The sequence below is a fragment of the Pipistrellus kuhlii genome, unplaced genomic scaffold (genome assembly GCF_014108245.1).
Source record: "Pipistrellus kuhlii isolate mPipKuh1 unplaced genomic scaffold, mPipKuh1.p scaffold_m20_p_7, whole genome shotgun sequence".
In the NCBI taxonomy this organism is placed as follows: domain Eukaryota; kingdom Metazoa; phylum Chordata; class Mammalia; order Chiroptera; family Vespertilionidae; genus Pipistrellus; species Pipistrellus kuhlii.
This window is the reverse complement of record NW_023425573.1, coordinates 39,214,942-39,233,729: the sequence shown is the minus strand read 5'-3', so window position 1 is coordinate 39,233,729 and position 18,788 is coordinate 39,214,942. Positions and strand designations below refer to the sequence as shown.

At 37.8% G+C, this 18,788-nt stretch overlaps 1 protein-coding gene across 4 annotated transcripts in view; it reads right to left on the bottom strand.

Annotated features, from left to right (window-relative positions):
• The window catches only part of SLC25A12 (solute carrier family 25 member 12), a 149,638-nt gene that overhangs the window by 18,558 nt on the left and 112,292 nt on the right, over positions 1–18,788 (bottom strand). For all 4 annotated transcript variants that reach the window (XM_036421891.2, XM_036421892.2, XM_036421893.2 and 1 more), the window contains 6 exons: positions 17,231–17,377; positions 15,121–15,259; positions 13,780–13,873; positions 9,958–10,042; positions 4,075–4,156; positions 2,410–2,568 (listed from right to left, as the gene is read on the bottom strand). In XM_036421891.2, coding sequence (XP_036277784.1) covers positions 2,410–2,568; positions 4,075–4,156; positions 9,958–10,042; positions 13,780–13,873; positions 15,121–15,259; positions 17,231–17,377 — 706 coding nt within the window. The remainder of the gene's footprint in view (positions 1–2,409; positions 2,569–4,074; positions 4,157–9,957; positions 10,043–13,779; positions 13,874–15,120; positions 15,260–17,230; positions 17,378–18,788) is intronic.

The following is an 18,788-nucleotide window of genomic DNA, read 5'->3' as shown; positions in this document are numbered from 1 at the left end:
AACTAAAGACATTTTGAAAGAATCCTCTTAAAATAAAGGAAATTATTATTCTTAGAAAGTTAAATTTCCCAGGCTGGCTGCAAACTGGAAAAGAAAAATATACATAAACAATTCAACATCTGTAGATATTCACAGGGCTCAGCTTTCTAAAGCACACAGATTACCCAAATTGTTAGCATACATTTTTTGCATAGATTTTTAAAGATGCTAACAATAAACATTTTATATCCTTTAAATCACCCAGCCAAGGGGTAGTTATGTATGTGTTTGCATGCTCACTGCTGATCTTAAGCCTACTTTGAGGACACTGCTGAGTGATTTTCTATGAGTTGAGAGCCAGCAAGTAATCATACATATGGCTACTGTCAGTCAAACTGAATTATCAATGACAAACACAAATCTGCACACACCTTTAATGGATTGCAGACTGATTTAAAAGAATAAATCAGCAGATGGCAGTCTTAACTTTCTAACCCTCATGATTACCAAACCCTATTACTTTTAGTCTGACTCCCATGCAACTATGTCAGCATGTGTATTTGTTTTACAACTAGCCTCAATAAGGCTCATGGAATTTTAATAAAGTACTGATTTATGTCATTTTATCATTGTTGCATGCAATGAAATGTAGGCTTATCTGTCAACAATTTTGTCAATCATCTGACAGAATAATGGACCAGTTCTAAGCAATATATGACAATCTCAATAATCATAGTGTTCACATACAGGATTCCTACAATCTTCTCCCTAATACAAGAGTCTCTCATTTAAAGGACTGATTTTATCAGCTCGTATTCTGAATAAAACTAACAACCCCACTACTTCCTCCCCCATACAACTTGATATATTTGACTCATTTAATTAACATGACATCTCTCACAAATGAAATCTTCAGTAAGCATCCATCGAGAAGGCAAAACTGTTAGTATATATCTAGGTTCCTTTTAATACAGGACATCCTCTTTATAAGTATCCCAAGAAGGAAGGTCATTATTCAACAAAAAAGGGTTGAAAATGTCAAAGAAATAAGTACCATTCAATCCTCAGATTCCCTGTTAAATAGTATGTAGGTGTGCAGGGTTTAATACAGTTTAAAACAAGCATTCGCATGCACAGATCTGGATTCTAGACAATGCACAAGTCTTCCACAGGATACTTGCTATATACATCGAGAATTTAGAGAGGCTAGAGGTTTAAGTATTTGAGCAAAATTAATTACACTCATTCTCAGAACAGGGTATTTGAGCCTAGTTTTCAGAACACTCTCTTATTCAGAAAACTTTCTTATAATGCCAAAAATGAACATCTTCCTGACCCTCTCTTTCACACATAAATATATCAGAGCAAGATTTTTCACTCAAAGTCTGTACATGATGCTAACCAGAGGTGTTTTTCTCCTGTCCATGAACATAAATCTTTGTTTGGCCTGGCCTTTCTTTCCAAGGAAGAGGTTCGAGGCCAAACAGTTCAACAGAGCTCAGAATCAGCAAGGGATTAATGAGACTGTGTGTGCAAATAAACAAGTACAGTAAATTACATAAATGCCCTGGACTTAGGCATATAGAGTGTATTTTCAAAGAATTGCAAGTGGCGCCCAAAGGGATTAAAAATTTAATCTCCTTCCCAAAGGAAACCCTAAATTCTAATGTGAAAACATGCACATGAAAGTCATTCCCTCTCCAAAGAGAACAAGTTTTTACAAAGCCGATGGGGTGAAGAGAATTCCGCATGGGGCTGCTGCCTCTAGGCCAACAGCACCGTGCTCAGCCTAGAGGTGGTGGTAACGTTTCCTGCAAAAGAAAACCTCTCTGCTTTCACTCAGTGCCTCTGAACTATAGGGAGGAAAGGAACAAAAATGAGACTTGGAGCCAAAAGGATTTCTTTTCTTTGTTAAACTTCAGATGACTCTGTGAAAAAGACCTATGAATGGTCTCCGTGGAGGAGACAAAAACATTGGATATTTCTTTCAGTTGAAACAAGTGGATAGATGGTAAACTTACCTCCAGGTGGCAGCCTGGCTTCTACTTCAGAGAAGAGGCGTATTTCTCCTCTCTCACTCTTTGAGGAAAAAAAGCTCTCTATTTCTTAGCCATCACCACTGTATTCCACCTGCAGACATGTGCCTTAGTTTGTAAAGCACAGTGACCACAGACCCATAATAGGACAAACATGATTTGGATTCCGAGAAATAGGAATAGTGAGAAGAAGAAATGAAGACCTTGTTTGAAGACTACTATTATTAGTTATCAACAAAAATGTAAAAAGAGAAATGAACAATGGGAATACAAAAGGAGAAAAACAACTCTAGTCTGGGCAGGCCACACTTTGGTTTTCATAACAAGTGAGTTAAAACCTGCTTCTGGTAAGATAAAAATCACTAACTTCTTCAGCTGAGATTTGCTTACTCACCCCGATAGAGTCCAAAGAAGCCCTCATAACGCAAGACTTTCTTAAAACAGTCAAAGCTGTTTTTGTACATCAGCTCTCCCACCACAGAGCCAGTGCCACGCTGGTTTTGCATGCGGGTCTTCACCAGATCTATAGGATATACTGCAGTGGCTCCCACAGCTACAAATAAAAGAATTTTGAGACATAAAAGAGAGCACAATTAAATGGAGACTCTACGAGGACAACAAATCTTATCACAAAGGACTAGAAAATAAAACAATATCTTTTCTCACAAGAGACTGTTATTTTTCCTCCCATACACAGCTGAACCACACAGGCTAGCAACCACTGGATCCATAAATACAGCTGCTTCAGGGAACAACTGCAGTGGGTTTTCAAGTCATCACCAACATTAAACAATCAACACTCAATTTTCTATAACATTAAACTATTATATGTAAGAATTTTTTAAAACAACATATTGCTTGATATTTCCCATTAAATGCTTAAATATACCAGTTACTCCTTAAAATGACTATATATACACACACACACACACACAGACACACACACACACACATAAGTGACTATAATTTAAAATTTTAGTTTACTAAAGTATTTTGGTATATTAAGCTTAGTTACAACCATAATACTGAAACCAAATCTCAATATAATCCTACATACAGATTTTTTTTTTTTTTTAAACAGTGCCTTGTGTCCATTGATTGTGCTTATATGCATGCATTCAAGTGCTTTGGGGTGGGATGAGGGCATGTGACAAGGGGTAGGGAAAGCTGGGGGAAGGTCAATGGGGGGAAAAAAGAAGATAGATGTACTACTATATGTAATACTTTAAACAGTAAAATAAAATTAATAAAAATTTAATTTAAAAAAAGGCCAGGCTTTAGATTTCTCAGGGTCTAAAAAATGTGTAACAGGAACTAGAACATTATATTTTTCAATTGTTGAAAACCAAAACATGCTTTGCAACTTCTAAAGCTGAGACTGAAAAGAAAAAATAATAGTTTCATCAGTTCAGGCTTGTTTTGAAAAATCATAACTTTTTTAATCACATGTGATATGTTTTTATCATCAAAGCAATTTTAGATTCTACACTATTTCTATGCAGAGATTTAAGCAGAAAGAAAAAAACACACACAAAAGTATTAAATTTTGTCCAGGAGCAGGGAGGGGAGGTTCATTTTAGCAAATAAGCTACAAGTCCAGAGAGTTTTCAACTAGTAAAAGGGAAGAGGAAAAGAAATAAGTAGAGAAACAAAAGTGAATCACTTTGAGAGGTTGTTTTATTTCCTAAGGTTCTGGGATCTGTACCCCAAATCTTCATTTCCTAACTTCCCTCACTCCCAACACCAGAAACACAGTCTTATTCTCCACTGCTTTGTACTGGCTTTAACCAGTATAATTAAGGTGAGTGCAGCACTGCATCCAAGATTTTCACATTATGACAGAGGTTTTGTCTTAAAGACCGACTGGAGCCAGAGGGGCTATGGCCATGCTATGACAAGTCCTCTGATCAGAGGTAAAAAAAAATAAAAAATGCTTCAGAAGGCTCTGCAGTCATGACCCACGGGAACAATGAAGTGCACTTTTGCTGATCTGTCCCAGTCTAGTGAGATAATATTACATGATCACAAGCTTGAAAAAGCACACAGACACATCACTCACCTCCAGCAACTGAGCCCAGAGTGAATCTGTAAGCAGACTCGGCAACCTGGAGCCAGACAGACCTGCCTAAACCATGAGATTGCTGTGGGGTAAAAGAAAACATGTTAAAAAAAATAAAAAAAATGGAAAAGCATACAGCAAACCAAAAAAGCCACAATAGCTATTTTAAGATTTGAAAATGTATATCTGTATTATTGGCATTGAAAAACCATATCCAGCCAAAGAGACACCATTACTTTTTTTTACATTTTTCTTTTTACAAACCTATTAATACCTCATTTATCTGCTGCTATAGGGAAATACACTATCATTTTACTGAAGTGAATAAATATTTCAAGTATGACATCTTTCTCCCCTTCTTTACATTAACCAAGTTAAAACTTTAAACCTTTCTAAAATGTACAAACACTATCTTGATTCGTCAGAGACTATTGATCATAATCTACCATCTCTAATGACTGGAGGTCATCATATTTATATGTCCGTCACTTACTGCATTAAGATCTGACACAGCTGTCTGTGCTATCTGCCCATGCCTGACAGCTATTACCTCTTCTACCAACAGCCTCCTAGCTTGATTTTGCCACCTCTCATCTATTAGGGCTGGAGAAATCACATAATTAGAATTGTTAGGATTTTATGCAAAACAATGTCAAGGGACTTCTCTTTTGGGATGAAGTGAAAACCTTTAATAACTACTATTTCTAAAATCAGAGCCTTATTTCTGGCTTTGCAGCTCAACCACTGAGGCTACTGCTAGATAAGTGTAGTATTTTTTACCTCAGCTATGGAGCATTTGCTATCCTAGACCTATGTATTCCTCAACTGCATAAAGAAAATACCTAAGGAGCTTTAAAAAAAATAAATCCCCAGGGTCCAGGGTTTATATATTTTTAAAAGGTTTCAAATTATTCTGCTATGCTACGCCGGCACCGGTGTGGCTCAGTGGATAGAGCGTCGGCCTGCGGACTGAAGGGTCCCGGGTTCGATTCCGGTCAAGGGCATGTATTATACCTTGGTTGCGGGCACATCCCCAGTGGGGGGTGTGCAGGAGGCAGCTGGTCGATGATTCTCTCTCATCGATGTTTCTGGCTCTCTATCCCTCTCTCTTCCTCTCTGTGAAAAATCAATAAAATATATTTTTAAAAAAAAATTATTCTGCTATGTAGTCAGGTTGAGAACCACTGTCCTAGCCACATTTATGGTTCTAACATAAAATCTATGATGATAATAAAGCAAAGGGGGAACCCTGTTATGATTCAGAATGCTATTTCCTTGATGTCCTGCAGCATAAAGAATTTGAAATAATTTGCCTATATTATTGTATCTGTCTTGTTCTTTAATGTTTTCATTATGAAAGAGCAGATATTGAACAGTCTGAAATGAAGCTATAAAACACTTGCTTTATTACAAAGAAAATGAAAAATATTAACTTGAAATGAGGTTTTTAAAACAGCATAATAAAAAAAAGTTTAGACATTTATTAGAATAATTTAATGGAGAGGGAATCCATGCCTAAAATCTAGAAGGAAAAAAGTAAACTAGTCTACTCTGACTTGCTTTCATCTGTACAATCTCTGAATATGCTTCAGTTGATTTTTTTATATGTTGACTAAACACAGTAAGGTTAACCTATTATCTCTTGATGTTTTTAAATATATATATTTTTATTGATTTCAGAAAGAAGGGAAAGTGACAAAAACATCAATGATGAGAGAGAATCATTGATAAGCTGCCTCCTGCGCACCCGCTCCCTGCTGGGGATCGAGCTCACAAACTAAGGCATGTGCCCTGACTGGGAATTGAACTGTGACCTGAACCATATGAGCCAGGCTAACCAGTTATTTCTAATACTCTATTTCAAAGACAAAATATAATTGAAAACAAATGCAGTCTGTATCTTCAAGGTAAAGATGACGTTTAATATCATATTGCTTGAAGAAATTTAATAATATTTTAATATACAATAAATTTTATAATATTTTAAAATCAATGTGGTTGTTATGCTACTTATTAAAAATATAGCATATGTTTTTAACTATTCCCCAAAATTTGAATTTCTCAATAACAAAACTGGGTGAAAATAAACCTCATTCTTACGTATTATGAATCATTTTCAATCATGTCTCCTCTCAACAGAATATGGTGAATTAAAAACTCATAGAACAAAAGGGCTATAATCACAAATAAGAGACAAGTAACCACTAATTCCCTTTTTCATATAAAAGGTTTTACCTGTATTCAACTATAGAAGTTTTCTTTATACTCTTGTCCTTTAAAAAATGTTTATAAGCCCTACAAAATCCTATGAAAACTGAAGGATTATACTATGCTTTAATTCTTGGCTGAAAACAACTCTAACTATAAATGCCCAAATGCCTTTTGAAAGAAATGTTGCCTCCGCCCTTATTAAATAGCACTTAAAAAATAAAAAAATAAAGCAAGCACTATATGGTTACTAAGGGTTCTTTTTTGGGCCCAGCTATCACTATAACTTATGGTTCACTTTTATTCAGGTATGTAAATTAATGTAATTAATGCTATGGATTTCACATCATGAATATTCATAAGTAGAATGCTACTGTAGCTGTCATCCCTATTAATGGCTGTGTACAGAATTTTTAGCATTTAGGCTGAAAGAAAATACTTAGCACTAAGAAGATTGCCTACCGTGAGCAAATGGGCCAAAGGAAAAGGTGCTCTTTCCCTTAAGGTTATGATTATGATCTTGAAGGTGATGTCTAAAAAGATTGTTTTTTTCAAAGCAAAATAAAAGTGGGATGCCCTAACCAATTTGACTTGGTGGATAGAGCGTCAGCCTGCGACTCAAGGGTCCCAGGTTGGATTCCAGTCAAGGGCATGTACCATGGATGGAGACAGCTGATCGATGTTTCTCTCTCATCGATTTTTCTAATTATCCCTCCCTGTAGAGAAAGACAAAAATATCAATGAAGAGAGAATCATTGATCGGCTGCCTCCTGCATGCTCCCTTCTGGGGATCGAGCCTGCAGCTCCGGCAGGGAATCTAACTGTGACCCACTGGTTCATAGGTTGATGCTCAACCACTGAGCCACACTGGACAGGCCCATTCCTCCTATTTTATATCTAAGTTTCAAGTAGATATCTATAGGGCAACAGAGTATGTATGAAATGTAAATAATTAATGTATTCAAAGGATACTGTCATTTAGAATTAAGAAAATAAAAATCGATAGATTCACACTATTTTTGCAGAATGCAGAAATCGATGCAATTTTGAAAATATTTGAAGGAGAAACTGAGGTCCACAGAAACATGTAGCAGATCCCAAGAATAATAAAGGCCAAATTTCACAATATATGTAAGTAGGGACATTAATTTTAATCCCTTTTAAACCTTCATAAATATGACTATAAAAGTCTAAAAATTACTTATTACTTCTATTGAGTTTTATTTTTAAGAGGTGTTTTAACAATAATTTATAGGGAAAATAGACTTGAAATTTTCATTTTTTATATATTTCTCTATTTCTAAACCTCAGCAATAAGGCTACTCAACCTACCTGATATGGGAGAGGGAAAACGCTCTGGGGCTCTTCCTTTGGGGACAATGTAAGAATAGCCCGGAGCTCTGCCTATTCTCAGGAGATTCCAGACCCCTGTGCCATCCTACTGGTTAGAGAAAAGGCAGAGCAGACACTCTAGCACCATTCTGGATGTCAATCAGAAACCAGGAAAAGAGGAAAAGGTGGCGATTTTTATCACTATTCATTTGCTAGCATCAAACAAGACCTTTGAGGCCTTCATGCCTGCATAAAAGCATCAGCGCTGCCCACTGAAGGCAGGCAAATCACCTTCCAATCTGTCTATAAGAAAAATTACAACAATAGCAAAATTGTATCACCTTCCTAAAGACTAAGAAATATGAAGAAGTTAAGATTAGGGTGCCAGAGATTACAAAAACAGCTTTCAGATATGACTTGTAGGAAAATTGCTAGAGGCAAGAGAGTCAGGTAAAATGAAAAGTAAGAGCAGCCAAAACCAGTTTGGCTCAGTGGTAGAGCGTCGGTCTGCGGACTGAAAGGTCCCGGGTTCGATTCCGGTCAAGGGCATGTATGTTGGTTGCGGGCACATCCCTGGTAGGGGGTGTGCAAGAGGTAGCTGGTTGATGTTTCTCTCTCATCGACGTTTCTAGCTCTCTATCTCTCTCCCTTCCTCTCTGTAAAAAATCAATAAAAATATATTAAAAAAAGAAAAAAAGAAAAGTAAGAGCAGCAGAAAGGCTGAGAAAGGAGGAATAAGTTGGGATTTTTAAACTCATTACACTGTCTTTAATAAGCTAAATGAAATATTCCATAATTATAAATATAAGAACACCCTCAGGGAAAGCTATATTAATAGCTATGTAACACTGAAAAATAGCTCCTTTTGCAATGCAATTTTTCAAACTTCAAGGAAAATTTTTATAAATGTACACTATAAAATTAAATTCAATAAGAGCTCTTTAGTTTAAATATTTCAATATCTCACTTTTTAATAATTTTGTTAAATTTCATTATAAATCAATGAATTGAAATAAATTCATCTATTTTTTTTTTAAAGAATCTGAGAACTTATAATAGAAATAAACTTCAACAGCAGCGGATAAGGGGTTTTTGTTACTAAAAAAGCTAAATTGCAATGGGTCACAGATATATTTCAATCTGCAGGAAGCTCTATTACACGCCAAGCAAACAAAGTATTAACATAAAGTATAAGTATAAAAGTATTACTTTCCATTTTCAATTTACTCAGCAAAATATAAAAGTTCTTGTTTATTATACAAAGTAGATCTGGAAATTCTAATTCATTTCAGAGGCTGAACCATCATTTCATGGAGCTCAAGTAGAAGTAAGATCTCCTACCAAAAACTCCCCAGCGTACCACACTTATAAGCCTTGATCTTTCACTTAGCACGCAGGCTAGTTCACCAGAGTGGCAGCACTAAAAGCAGGTGGACTCGGGCTCTTTTTGTGGCTGCCCATTCAGCTTCTTTATTCCCTCCTTCCTTGCCTTCTGTCTTCTTTGCCCCCATGTCGTCCCTATGTTGCCTAACCTCATAGGGCATCACAATCTCGGACAGTATCAGGGACACAGGTCTCATGTCTGTGAGAGCAGGGAAATACCAGGAGGACAAGCAATAGCCCTGTTTATCTCACTCCCCATACAAAGCCATGTGACAGTCACCATAACTGAGGCTTCCTCCAACTGCGACAGAAATGGGAGTTTCAATTTAAAACAGTACTTATTTAAAAAATGTTCTATTTCATTCTTCAAGGTAATATCATGAGGTTTATTTTCCTACTAAGATAGTATTTTTGAAATCAGAAATGGGGCTATCTTAACTTTATAGGACTCAGAGCTATTAATTTAATCATCCTTAATATTTTAAATAACTAATATTTTATCAAAAATTTAACAATCAAGGTTTTCTGTCTAATTCATTAGTTAGTTTTCCTGTGCTACATTGTAATCTGTAAGGTATAATATCAGTGAAAGATTTATTAAAGGAATTTTTGTATTTTGAAAACCTTATAAATATCAATTTAATGATACAAAATAAACACCAATCTTTAAATGTCACTAGACAAATTCAGACTGCTAATTCTATGGAGAAGAAAGGCAAGCCCATATATGTTTGCACTCTTATTTTCCTTATGTTAATAAGCTAAAAGACAAGTCACAAACATAAATCAGTTACTCCATATAAATAGGAGAGGGTCACAATTCTGTAAAGGTAATCTTTGAACTAAGTAAAATCTCTTTCTGGTAAATTGTTTTTAAATTTCACCATTCAGAAGCTCTGGGTTGTCATGCACATACAACTCCAGCACTTTTTAAGGTGATTCTATTTATGAGACACCTACCTGTCTCTGAAGTTCTGCCAGGTTGTAAGGTAAGGCCCCCTCAGCCAACGGAGCAATTCTCTCAATATCTGCCAAAGTCAAGCGCCTTCAGGCAAAAATGTGAAAAAGAAAGAACTGTTAGATACCAACAAACTCCTCAAACTAAGATAATCTTCCTAAAAAAAAAAAAGGGGGGGGGGGGGGGGAAAGGCGAGAACTATGACTTAAAAACAGTATTTCTTGCCCAGCCAGCATAGCTCAGTGGTTGAGTGTTGACCTATGAACCAGGAGATCACAGTTTGATTCGTGGTAGGGGCATATGCCCAGGCTCAATCCCAATGTGAGGCATGCAAGAGGTGTCCAATCAATGATTCTCTCTCATTACTGATGTGTCTATCACTCCCTCACCCTTCCTCTCTGAAATCAATTAAAAAAAATAAAAAAATTTTAATAGATCATAGTGAGAAAAAAAGAACTTACTTGGCACAACATAAAGCAAAACATTGAAGATAAATACTGTGGAATATACAAATTTAATAAGACTCAATGTAGATATTAAAAGTAAAGAAATCATTTCTGGCAGAAGCAAAGTATAGGTGTGGTATGGCAGTTCGTACATACTACATGTATTCTCTCGGTATATATACTTAATACATAGGTAGCTTGAGAAAGACAAACACAAAACTAATGGTTGCCTTAAGGAAAGGCAAAGGGCATAAGGGAGTCTTTTTTGGGGATGCTCTTTTAAACTCTTTAAATTTTGAACCATGTGAATACACTACTGATTCCAAAAAAAAAAATTACTTAAAAATAAGTACACTAGAAAGTCACTTCACATACAGTTTTGAGAAGCACTTTTTAAAAGCATTTTTTATTATGTAGGAGACTTAAAACCTTTGCTAATAATGCGAATTCTAAATGAATGAGACATGGTCTGATATTTTATGTCAATCCCAAAGACTGGTTAATATATTTAGCATCATCTCTAGCTCAGCAATTCATTATGTAGCATGAAAGCAATGAGTTAGCCATGTACACTCAACTTATATTACTCCTCTGTTGTAGGATTAAAGGCCATTTTTCAGATGTTCCTATACTTAACTACAAGAGGCAACTAAGAAAAGATCTGATCACTTAATAGATAATAAGAGCCCTTTTCCACAGGTCCTGCTGGGTACCCATAGATAAGAGTTTTTCTTTTGGATTTGCATAAGATTGCAAATTAAATATTCTCTATATACTTTGGGGATTTTTAGTCTATAAAAAAAAGACAAAGGAAGAGATCCAAGATGGCTGCGCCCAGGTGAACACCTAGCCGCAGCCGCACACAACAATTTCAATAAAATACAACTAAAATATAAAACGGACATTGCCCAGAACTACAGGAAGGTTGACTGACTGGAAATTCTACAGTGAGAAGCAAGGAGAAAACCAGAAGGAGGTGCGGAGGAGCTGGAAAAGCCAAGGTACGGAGACGCGGAGACGCGGTGCGCAGAGAGGACAGAGCCGGAGAGGAGGAAGGCCGAGTGCCTGGCGGGCGTTCCCTAGCGGAAAGGAGATAAAGCTCCGACTGTGCTGGGCCCCCGACTGCTCTGATCCCCAGTTTTAAGCCAGACCCCGGGGACTCAGGCTCAGCCATAGGGAGCCGGGCTGTAAGGTGGAACCCCGGGGAAGTGGCGAAAGGAGGTCCCAGCGGTGCGCACACTGCGCGCAGAGAAGGGACATTCGGCTGTGCCGCGGGCTTGCCCTGACGGGAAGGAGACTGGGGCTCCAGACTGCTCTGAACGCCACCTCCAACTCCACTTCCAACTGAACTGAACCCCAATACCGGGCTCATTGTGGGAGAGCATAGACTGTTTGGCAGCAGGCGAAAATCGAGGGCACCTTTCTCTCAGAGGCGCCGGCAGTGAGCTCTGAAGGACCCGCATAGGGCGGGGCTGACGGAAGCCAAAGCTGCAGGCTCCACCCTGAAACCCCGTCCCATCTGTAACTGCGAAATGCGACAACAAAATAGATCACAAACGAAAGAAATGGAGGACAAAAAGCGTCTGGATATAGAGTTCAAATCTACGCTTATAAGGTTTTTCAAGAATTTCCTAGAAAAGATGGATAAGGCCTATGAGGATATGAAAAGAGATCAACTAGAATTAATAAGGGATCAACAAGACATAAAGAATACATTGTCTGAAATAAAAAATATTTTACAGAGTCCTAAAAACAGAAGGGAAGATCACAAGAATCAAGTCAAAGATTTGGAACATAAAGAGCCAGAAGACACTCCTCCACAGAAGCTAGAAGGCAAGAGAATCCAGAAAATTGAAGATAATGTAAGAAACCTCTGGGACAACTTCAAGCGAACCAACATCAGAATTATTGGGGTCCCAGAAGATGAGAGAGGGCAAGATATCGAAAACATACTGAAAGAAATAGTGACAGAAAACTTCCCCCACCTGGGGAAAGAATTAGACTTACAAGTCCAGGAAGCGCATAGAACTCCAAACAAAAGGAATCCAAAGAGGACCACACCGAGACACATCATTATTAAAATTCCAAGAGCAAAAGACAAAGAGAGAATATTAAAAGAAGCAAGAGCAAAGAAGGTAGTAATCTATAAAGGAGCACCTATACGATTGTCAGCTGACTTCTCAACAGAAACCATGCAGGCCAGAAGGGAATGGCAAGAAATATTCAAGGTGATGAATAGCAAGAACCTACAGCCAAAGATAATCTATCCAGCAAAGCTATCACTCAGAATCGAAGGCCAGATAAAGAGCTTCACTAATAAAAAAAAGCTAAAGGAGTTCATCACCGCCAAACCAGATTTATATGAATTGCTGAAGGGGGTTCTTTCAGAAGATAAAGTAAACAAAGATAAAAATTATGAACAACAAATACGTAACTATCAACAAGTGAATCTAAAAACCAAGGAAATTAAAAAAATCTGATGAACAATATTAACTGTTGAATATAATAGAATCAGAGGTATGGAAGGGGAGTGAACTGACAATTCTTGGGGAAAAGGGGAGAGGGGGGCGTGGGAAGAGACTGAACATAAACTGTGCACATATGGATGAGGACAATGGGGAGAGGGGAAAGGGCAGAGGGTGGGGTGGGAACCTGGTGGAGGAGAGCAATGGTGGGGGGGGGGAAGGAACATTTGTAATAATATGAACAATAAAAACTTATAAAAAATAAAAAAAAAATAAAAAAAAAAAAAAAGACAAAGCATCTGAGCTTATCTGTGATGGTAAATATGATAACAAAGTCACAGGCATATTTAAGAAAACAATACTCTCCAATACAAAATGGTATACACTGTTTATCAAAATGGCCATTCATAATGAATCCAAATATTATAAGATTCCTAAACATGTATCTCAGTTTATTAATTCAGGAAAATTTACACAAGTCTCTTAAAATTCCTAACACCTCCAGAGAGTCAAGGTTAAACTAATTTTTTCCATTCCTCTCTTCTCACTTCCATCCCCTTCTCTCTCATTTTTCTTCTTTCCCCTATTTCTCTTTGTCATGCCCATCAACAACCCCTTACTCCCTTCTCTTACCTCACTTTTTCCCATCTCTGTTCTCCCCTTTTTTCCTCTCTTCTTTCTTCTCTTCCTCTCTTGTTCTCTCTTCCTTTCCCTCCTTCCATCTGCCCTTACCTTTGACTTGTCTTCCTCTGTCTCTCCCTCATTCCATTTCTAATATCTGACTGTCTCTCTTTCTTGGAATTTATATACTGAATAAACTATTGTTTAAATAAACAGAAAGCACAACACTGCTTCACATGTTAAAAGAACTGTCGTGTTAATAAATATCATGAAGAATTATAGGAATAGTTACCCTGTAGCATTATATAAGTCTGCAAGTTGGTATAGGATATCAATTTCTAGTGGGGTGACTTGTCCATAGCGTATTGCATTCTGGGAAAACTCCTCTAGAAGAAAAAAAATATTTTCAAACCTTAAAAGATTCTTAAATACAACAAACTTCTACCTTAACCATTTATAATCTGTAGCTAAAGGCATTTTAGTATTATTTTAAAAATTCCCAAATTCAACTATCTATACAAATAAAGCCTAGGTGGCATCTCACCCTCACATCATCACAAGGTGGTCACCCCCATGTTTTCACAAGATGGCCGCCTCAAGGGGAGGGCAGTAGGGAGCGACCAGGTCTGCAAGGGAGGGCAGTTGAGGATGATCAGGCCGGTAGGGGAGCAGTTAGGGGTTGATCAGGTTAGCAGGCAGAAGCAGTTAGGGGCAATCAGGCAGTGGTTAGGAGCCAGCAGCCCCAGATTGTGAGATGAATGTCTGACGGCCTGTTTAGGCCCAATCCTGAGGGGGTCCCAGATTAGAGAGGGTGTAGGCTGGGCTGAAGGATACTCTCCCTCCTCCCCGCTCCCCCCAGTGCACAAAGTTCATTCACTAGGCCTCTAGTCCTATATAATAAAAGGCTAATATGCAAATTGACCAAACAGTGGAACAACCAAGCCGGGAGTGCAGCGGTGGTGGCAGGAGCCTCTCCTGCCTCTAGCAGCACTAAGGATGTACATCCCCTGAGGGCTCCTGGACTACGAGAGGCTGCAGGCTAGGCTAAGAAACCCCCACCTCCACCCCCACCCGCAAGTGCACGAATCTTGTGCGCCAGGCCTTTAGTATAAGAATAACTACAAAATTCTGAAAGCTAGCAAAAGAAAATTAGATAATTATGAAATAGCAAAAACAAACAAAGATAAATTAACTTCAAAGATAAAACAATCTATTTAAAATCTTTTTATCTTGTTTATTCACCTTGGTCTTTAGAGTTACAAAATAAAAGAACTGGCTGTTCTCCAGTCACCTAAAACACCCTACTACCACTCAGCAAAAGGCGTAGGCTTGCCCTTCTCTCTGTGGCAACTCCTTCCTAGTACAAACAAGCTGCTGCCACAGTGCCACTGACCTGTTTGACAACTGGGCCAAGGTTCTTTTCAAAACTGTCAAAGCCACTTTTCCATTCCTGACCTCAGCATCCCATTAAATCCACCTGGATTTTTGGAGACCATTATGGCCCAACTGAAGCATACACCCATGGCACTTTCTAGATCTGACTTCAGAATGGTAACTTAGATCAACCTCATGCCCTAAATAAAAAAAGTGAAAATGCTGAGATTCAAATCAATATGTACATTTGAAGTCTTACCCTTTGTGACTTCCACATCTTTCCTTGTGCCCGCTAGAATGCTATATATCTTACGAACAAGCTCCATGTTATTCAGCAAGGAGTTAAATGCATTGAAGTAGGAGAAGCTAACTTGGTGTGAGATACTTCCTCCAGCTGCCTAGAAAAATCACAACACGAAAAGTTAAAAAACAAAAACAAAACAACATGTTTATGGACACCGTACTTTTCTCTAAAGAATATCCAAAGGAGTCTTCCTTATTAAAATGATTATCAACCAGTCCATAAATACAAGGAAATATCGTACTAAAACACTCAGTGCCTTTCATGCCCTCAGGGAGGTCTATGTAATTTAGGTTTTAAGGAAGAAGGCAACATCTGGAAGTTGGACTTCATGGTTCATCTACCTATAAGGTCAGAAACAACAAATATAATTATCGCAGATCAAAAACAATAGTTATTTAAACAGGATTTTTCAAGACCCTCAACTATGAAACTCCTGCTAGTTCTGGGTAATCCAAACATCAATATTACACTATAAAGGAGCATTTTTAAAACTTGATTCCCCCCTCCCCTCACACACACACACAGAAAAAACAGTAACTTAAAATTTTAAAACTGTATCAACTTTCCTAGTCTCTTTTTTAAGCCCACTGTTATAGTTAAGGTACTTCACAGTGTGTGCTGGGCTCTAAATCTACAATATATCATGAAAGATACAACTACCCAAAACTCCAAAAAATGCAGAGAAGATCTAGACAATATTTATTTGCCATAAATTATATCTTTAATGGAAGAGCTTTAAAAAGGCTCTCGTGCTGGGGAGGGATGAAGACAGTGTGGCCTTCGTTACCTCTGCAGGGTGAGGAGGCAATTTCTCCTTCTGCCCTTCTATTTGGCCATAAACTAAAAAATGAATATTTTTATAGTTTGCAAAGCCTAATTTCCAAGCCAGGAATCACAGGAACCCATATGATTGAAAACATTGTCTATTAAAAATTCAAATAAATACTTATGGAAATACCAGAGTGGCAACCTTACCATCCCTCATACTTATACATGCCTTAACCCAAATATAGATATTTGTATTCATCTGAATTTGGATACCAGTGATACAAAAGCAAATTATTTAACACATTAACCTAAATGGACAAGATTAAGTGGGTTCCTTCACTGTGGTTCTCTATAGGATTTTCTCTCCTTCCCCCCTTCTTTCCTCCCTCTCACTTTTTTTCCTTCTTTCCTTTCATTTTTTGACCAGGGTTTGAGGTGAGGTTAAGGGAGTGGGAGATGGGTGTCAAGGAGGTGAAATGTGCAGGAGAAAGTGACATGCTCCATGTTCAAATTCACTGAAGAAAAAGAACAGAAGTTGATCTTTCTACCCCAGTCTAAATCAGGGATAATGATCTTCAGCTGAAACAACAAAAGCATTCATTGGCTTCCCTCCATTAAAAACAAGCAGCAATCCAAAACCTATACATAAGTACAAAGCATGAACAAGACAACTGGGAAGTGAGTAAAGTTTCACCATTCCCTGTGAGGAAGTGGATGACATCAGTGTGCTATTGGCCCAGATGATTACTTTATGGAGATTAGCAGTTTTTATGGAACAAAAAACTGTCTGGTCCATGCAGACTGACGCACAGGTGAAGGGTCAGAGAGGAGTGAGCCACAGAGGCTGACACCCACATATTTCTCCCATACCTTCCGCCATGGCCATGGTTGTTAAAACAGAGCAGAGGCCAATTGATGATCCCTCTAGCAAACAGCACCCTGCAGGCAACAAAGGAAGGAGCCATCCTTACAGCAAGGCTTTGAGAGTCTGGGGGATGGAAAAAGGAGAGGTACTGCCCACTGGAAAAAGTAATTGCACATCCCTGTCTACGAGCTTCCTTGTATTCTGTAGTTGGACTAATTAAACGGAAATAAACAATTTGGAATATCTGAGAACAAGATGGTGGCTCTGCTATGATCTGGGAAAGACTATTCATCATCACTCCTACCTGTTTACCTCCTACCAACCAAATAAAATTAGAACAGTTGAGTCAGGTGATTCCAGGGAGGCAATCCAGGACCCAGTGATTCAAAAGGTTTAAGGAATTAGAAAGTTGAAGTATTTGCTTTTACTTACTGAAACTAAGTTCTCCTCCACAAAGGGAGTAAGCATGTGAGACCGAATGGTAACCATGATGTCACTGAAATCCAGACCAGAAATCGTGCCGCTTTTGCTTTTGTCTTTCAGTGCAAAGGCTTGTCTTGCATGTTCCAATTGTAGCTCCTGGAGCAGAAAGTGAGAAATAGGGCGTCAGAGTGGTTTCAAGTACAACCCGGGCGTGTGCTTTGGGATGGAAGCGCAGACATCCTTTGGCTGCATGCGCTCACTACAGAATGAGCAATGTCCAGCTGAGTTTATAGCACTTTTACTTTCTTTTGGAAAGCCAATTTTCCTGAAAATGGACTACCTATTACTACTCAGGAAAAAGGGATCACAGCATGGCAATAAAGAAAACGGAAAGGGGGGGGGGGGGATCTTCATTTATTTAAAAGGTTTTCATCACTAAAAACAAGTTGAGTATATTTCCATTTAAGTCTTTAAAATAAGTAATAATCTATTCTCTCCTGCTTGGAGGCATTCCTGTCATCCAACAGTACTTTCTGAATTATAAGTTTAGATTCATTTTAAGTTTTTCAATTTCTAAATGTTGCAATCAAAGTCAGCCCACCCCTCCCCACCCCCAATCTCAATAAATTAGAGACCATTTTTCAAACAATTTAAAAAAAAACAATTTAGTGAGAAACTCTGGTAAGTACAGTTGACCATGGAACAATGTGGGTTTGAACTGCGTGGGTCCACTTATATGCAAATTTTTTCAATAAATATATTGTCAGTCCTCTGTATCCCCAGGTTTTACATTGGGGAATTCAACCAACCACAGATCTGTGTTTGGGAATCCATGGATGTGGAGGGCCAACTGTACGCATTGTTCTACACCATTTTATATAAGGGACTTGAGCATTCTTGAAATTTTATATTGGCAGGGGCCTTGGAACTAATCCTCCTTGATTACTGAGGGAAGACTGAAGTTTCGGGGAAGTAAAAAGCTGTATATGGATTTTCAATTGCATGGAGATTGGTGCCTTAGTTCCCCATTGTCCAGGGATCCATTGTAGTTCTAACATGAAAGTTATGAATAACAAAGCACATGACCTGTGTTCAGCTATCACTCCATCCAGCTTTGGGCATTTACTCATAAACTATAAAACAATCCAGAAGATCTATGAACTTTTGAACTATTGAATAGCCAAATTTTGTGACAAGTGATATCCATAGAAACAATAAAATGTGGCAGCAGTACCTTTAGTTCTATACAAAAATCAAAAACTCAACATTTCTGCCCTAAGGACCTGCACTATAATCCAAATAAATCTGTTACACACAACATAATAATGGTGCTATTGAATGCCATCTTCACACAATTTACAACTATGGAAATAATATTCATATCTAAGTACTAAAATATTATTTTTACATAAAATTAAATATTGCCATTTTCATTTATTTATAAAAGCCTACAAATGTTGCCTTACCTTTTTCTGACATTTAAAATAGTCTTTGTTGAAGTCACACCATTTTACTAATTTATTTAAATATTTTCATACGCACTTGCAGTATCTCAATAATTCAAAGT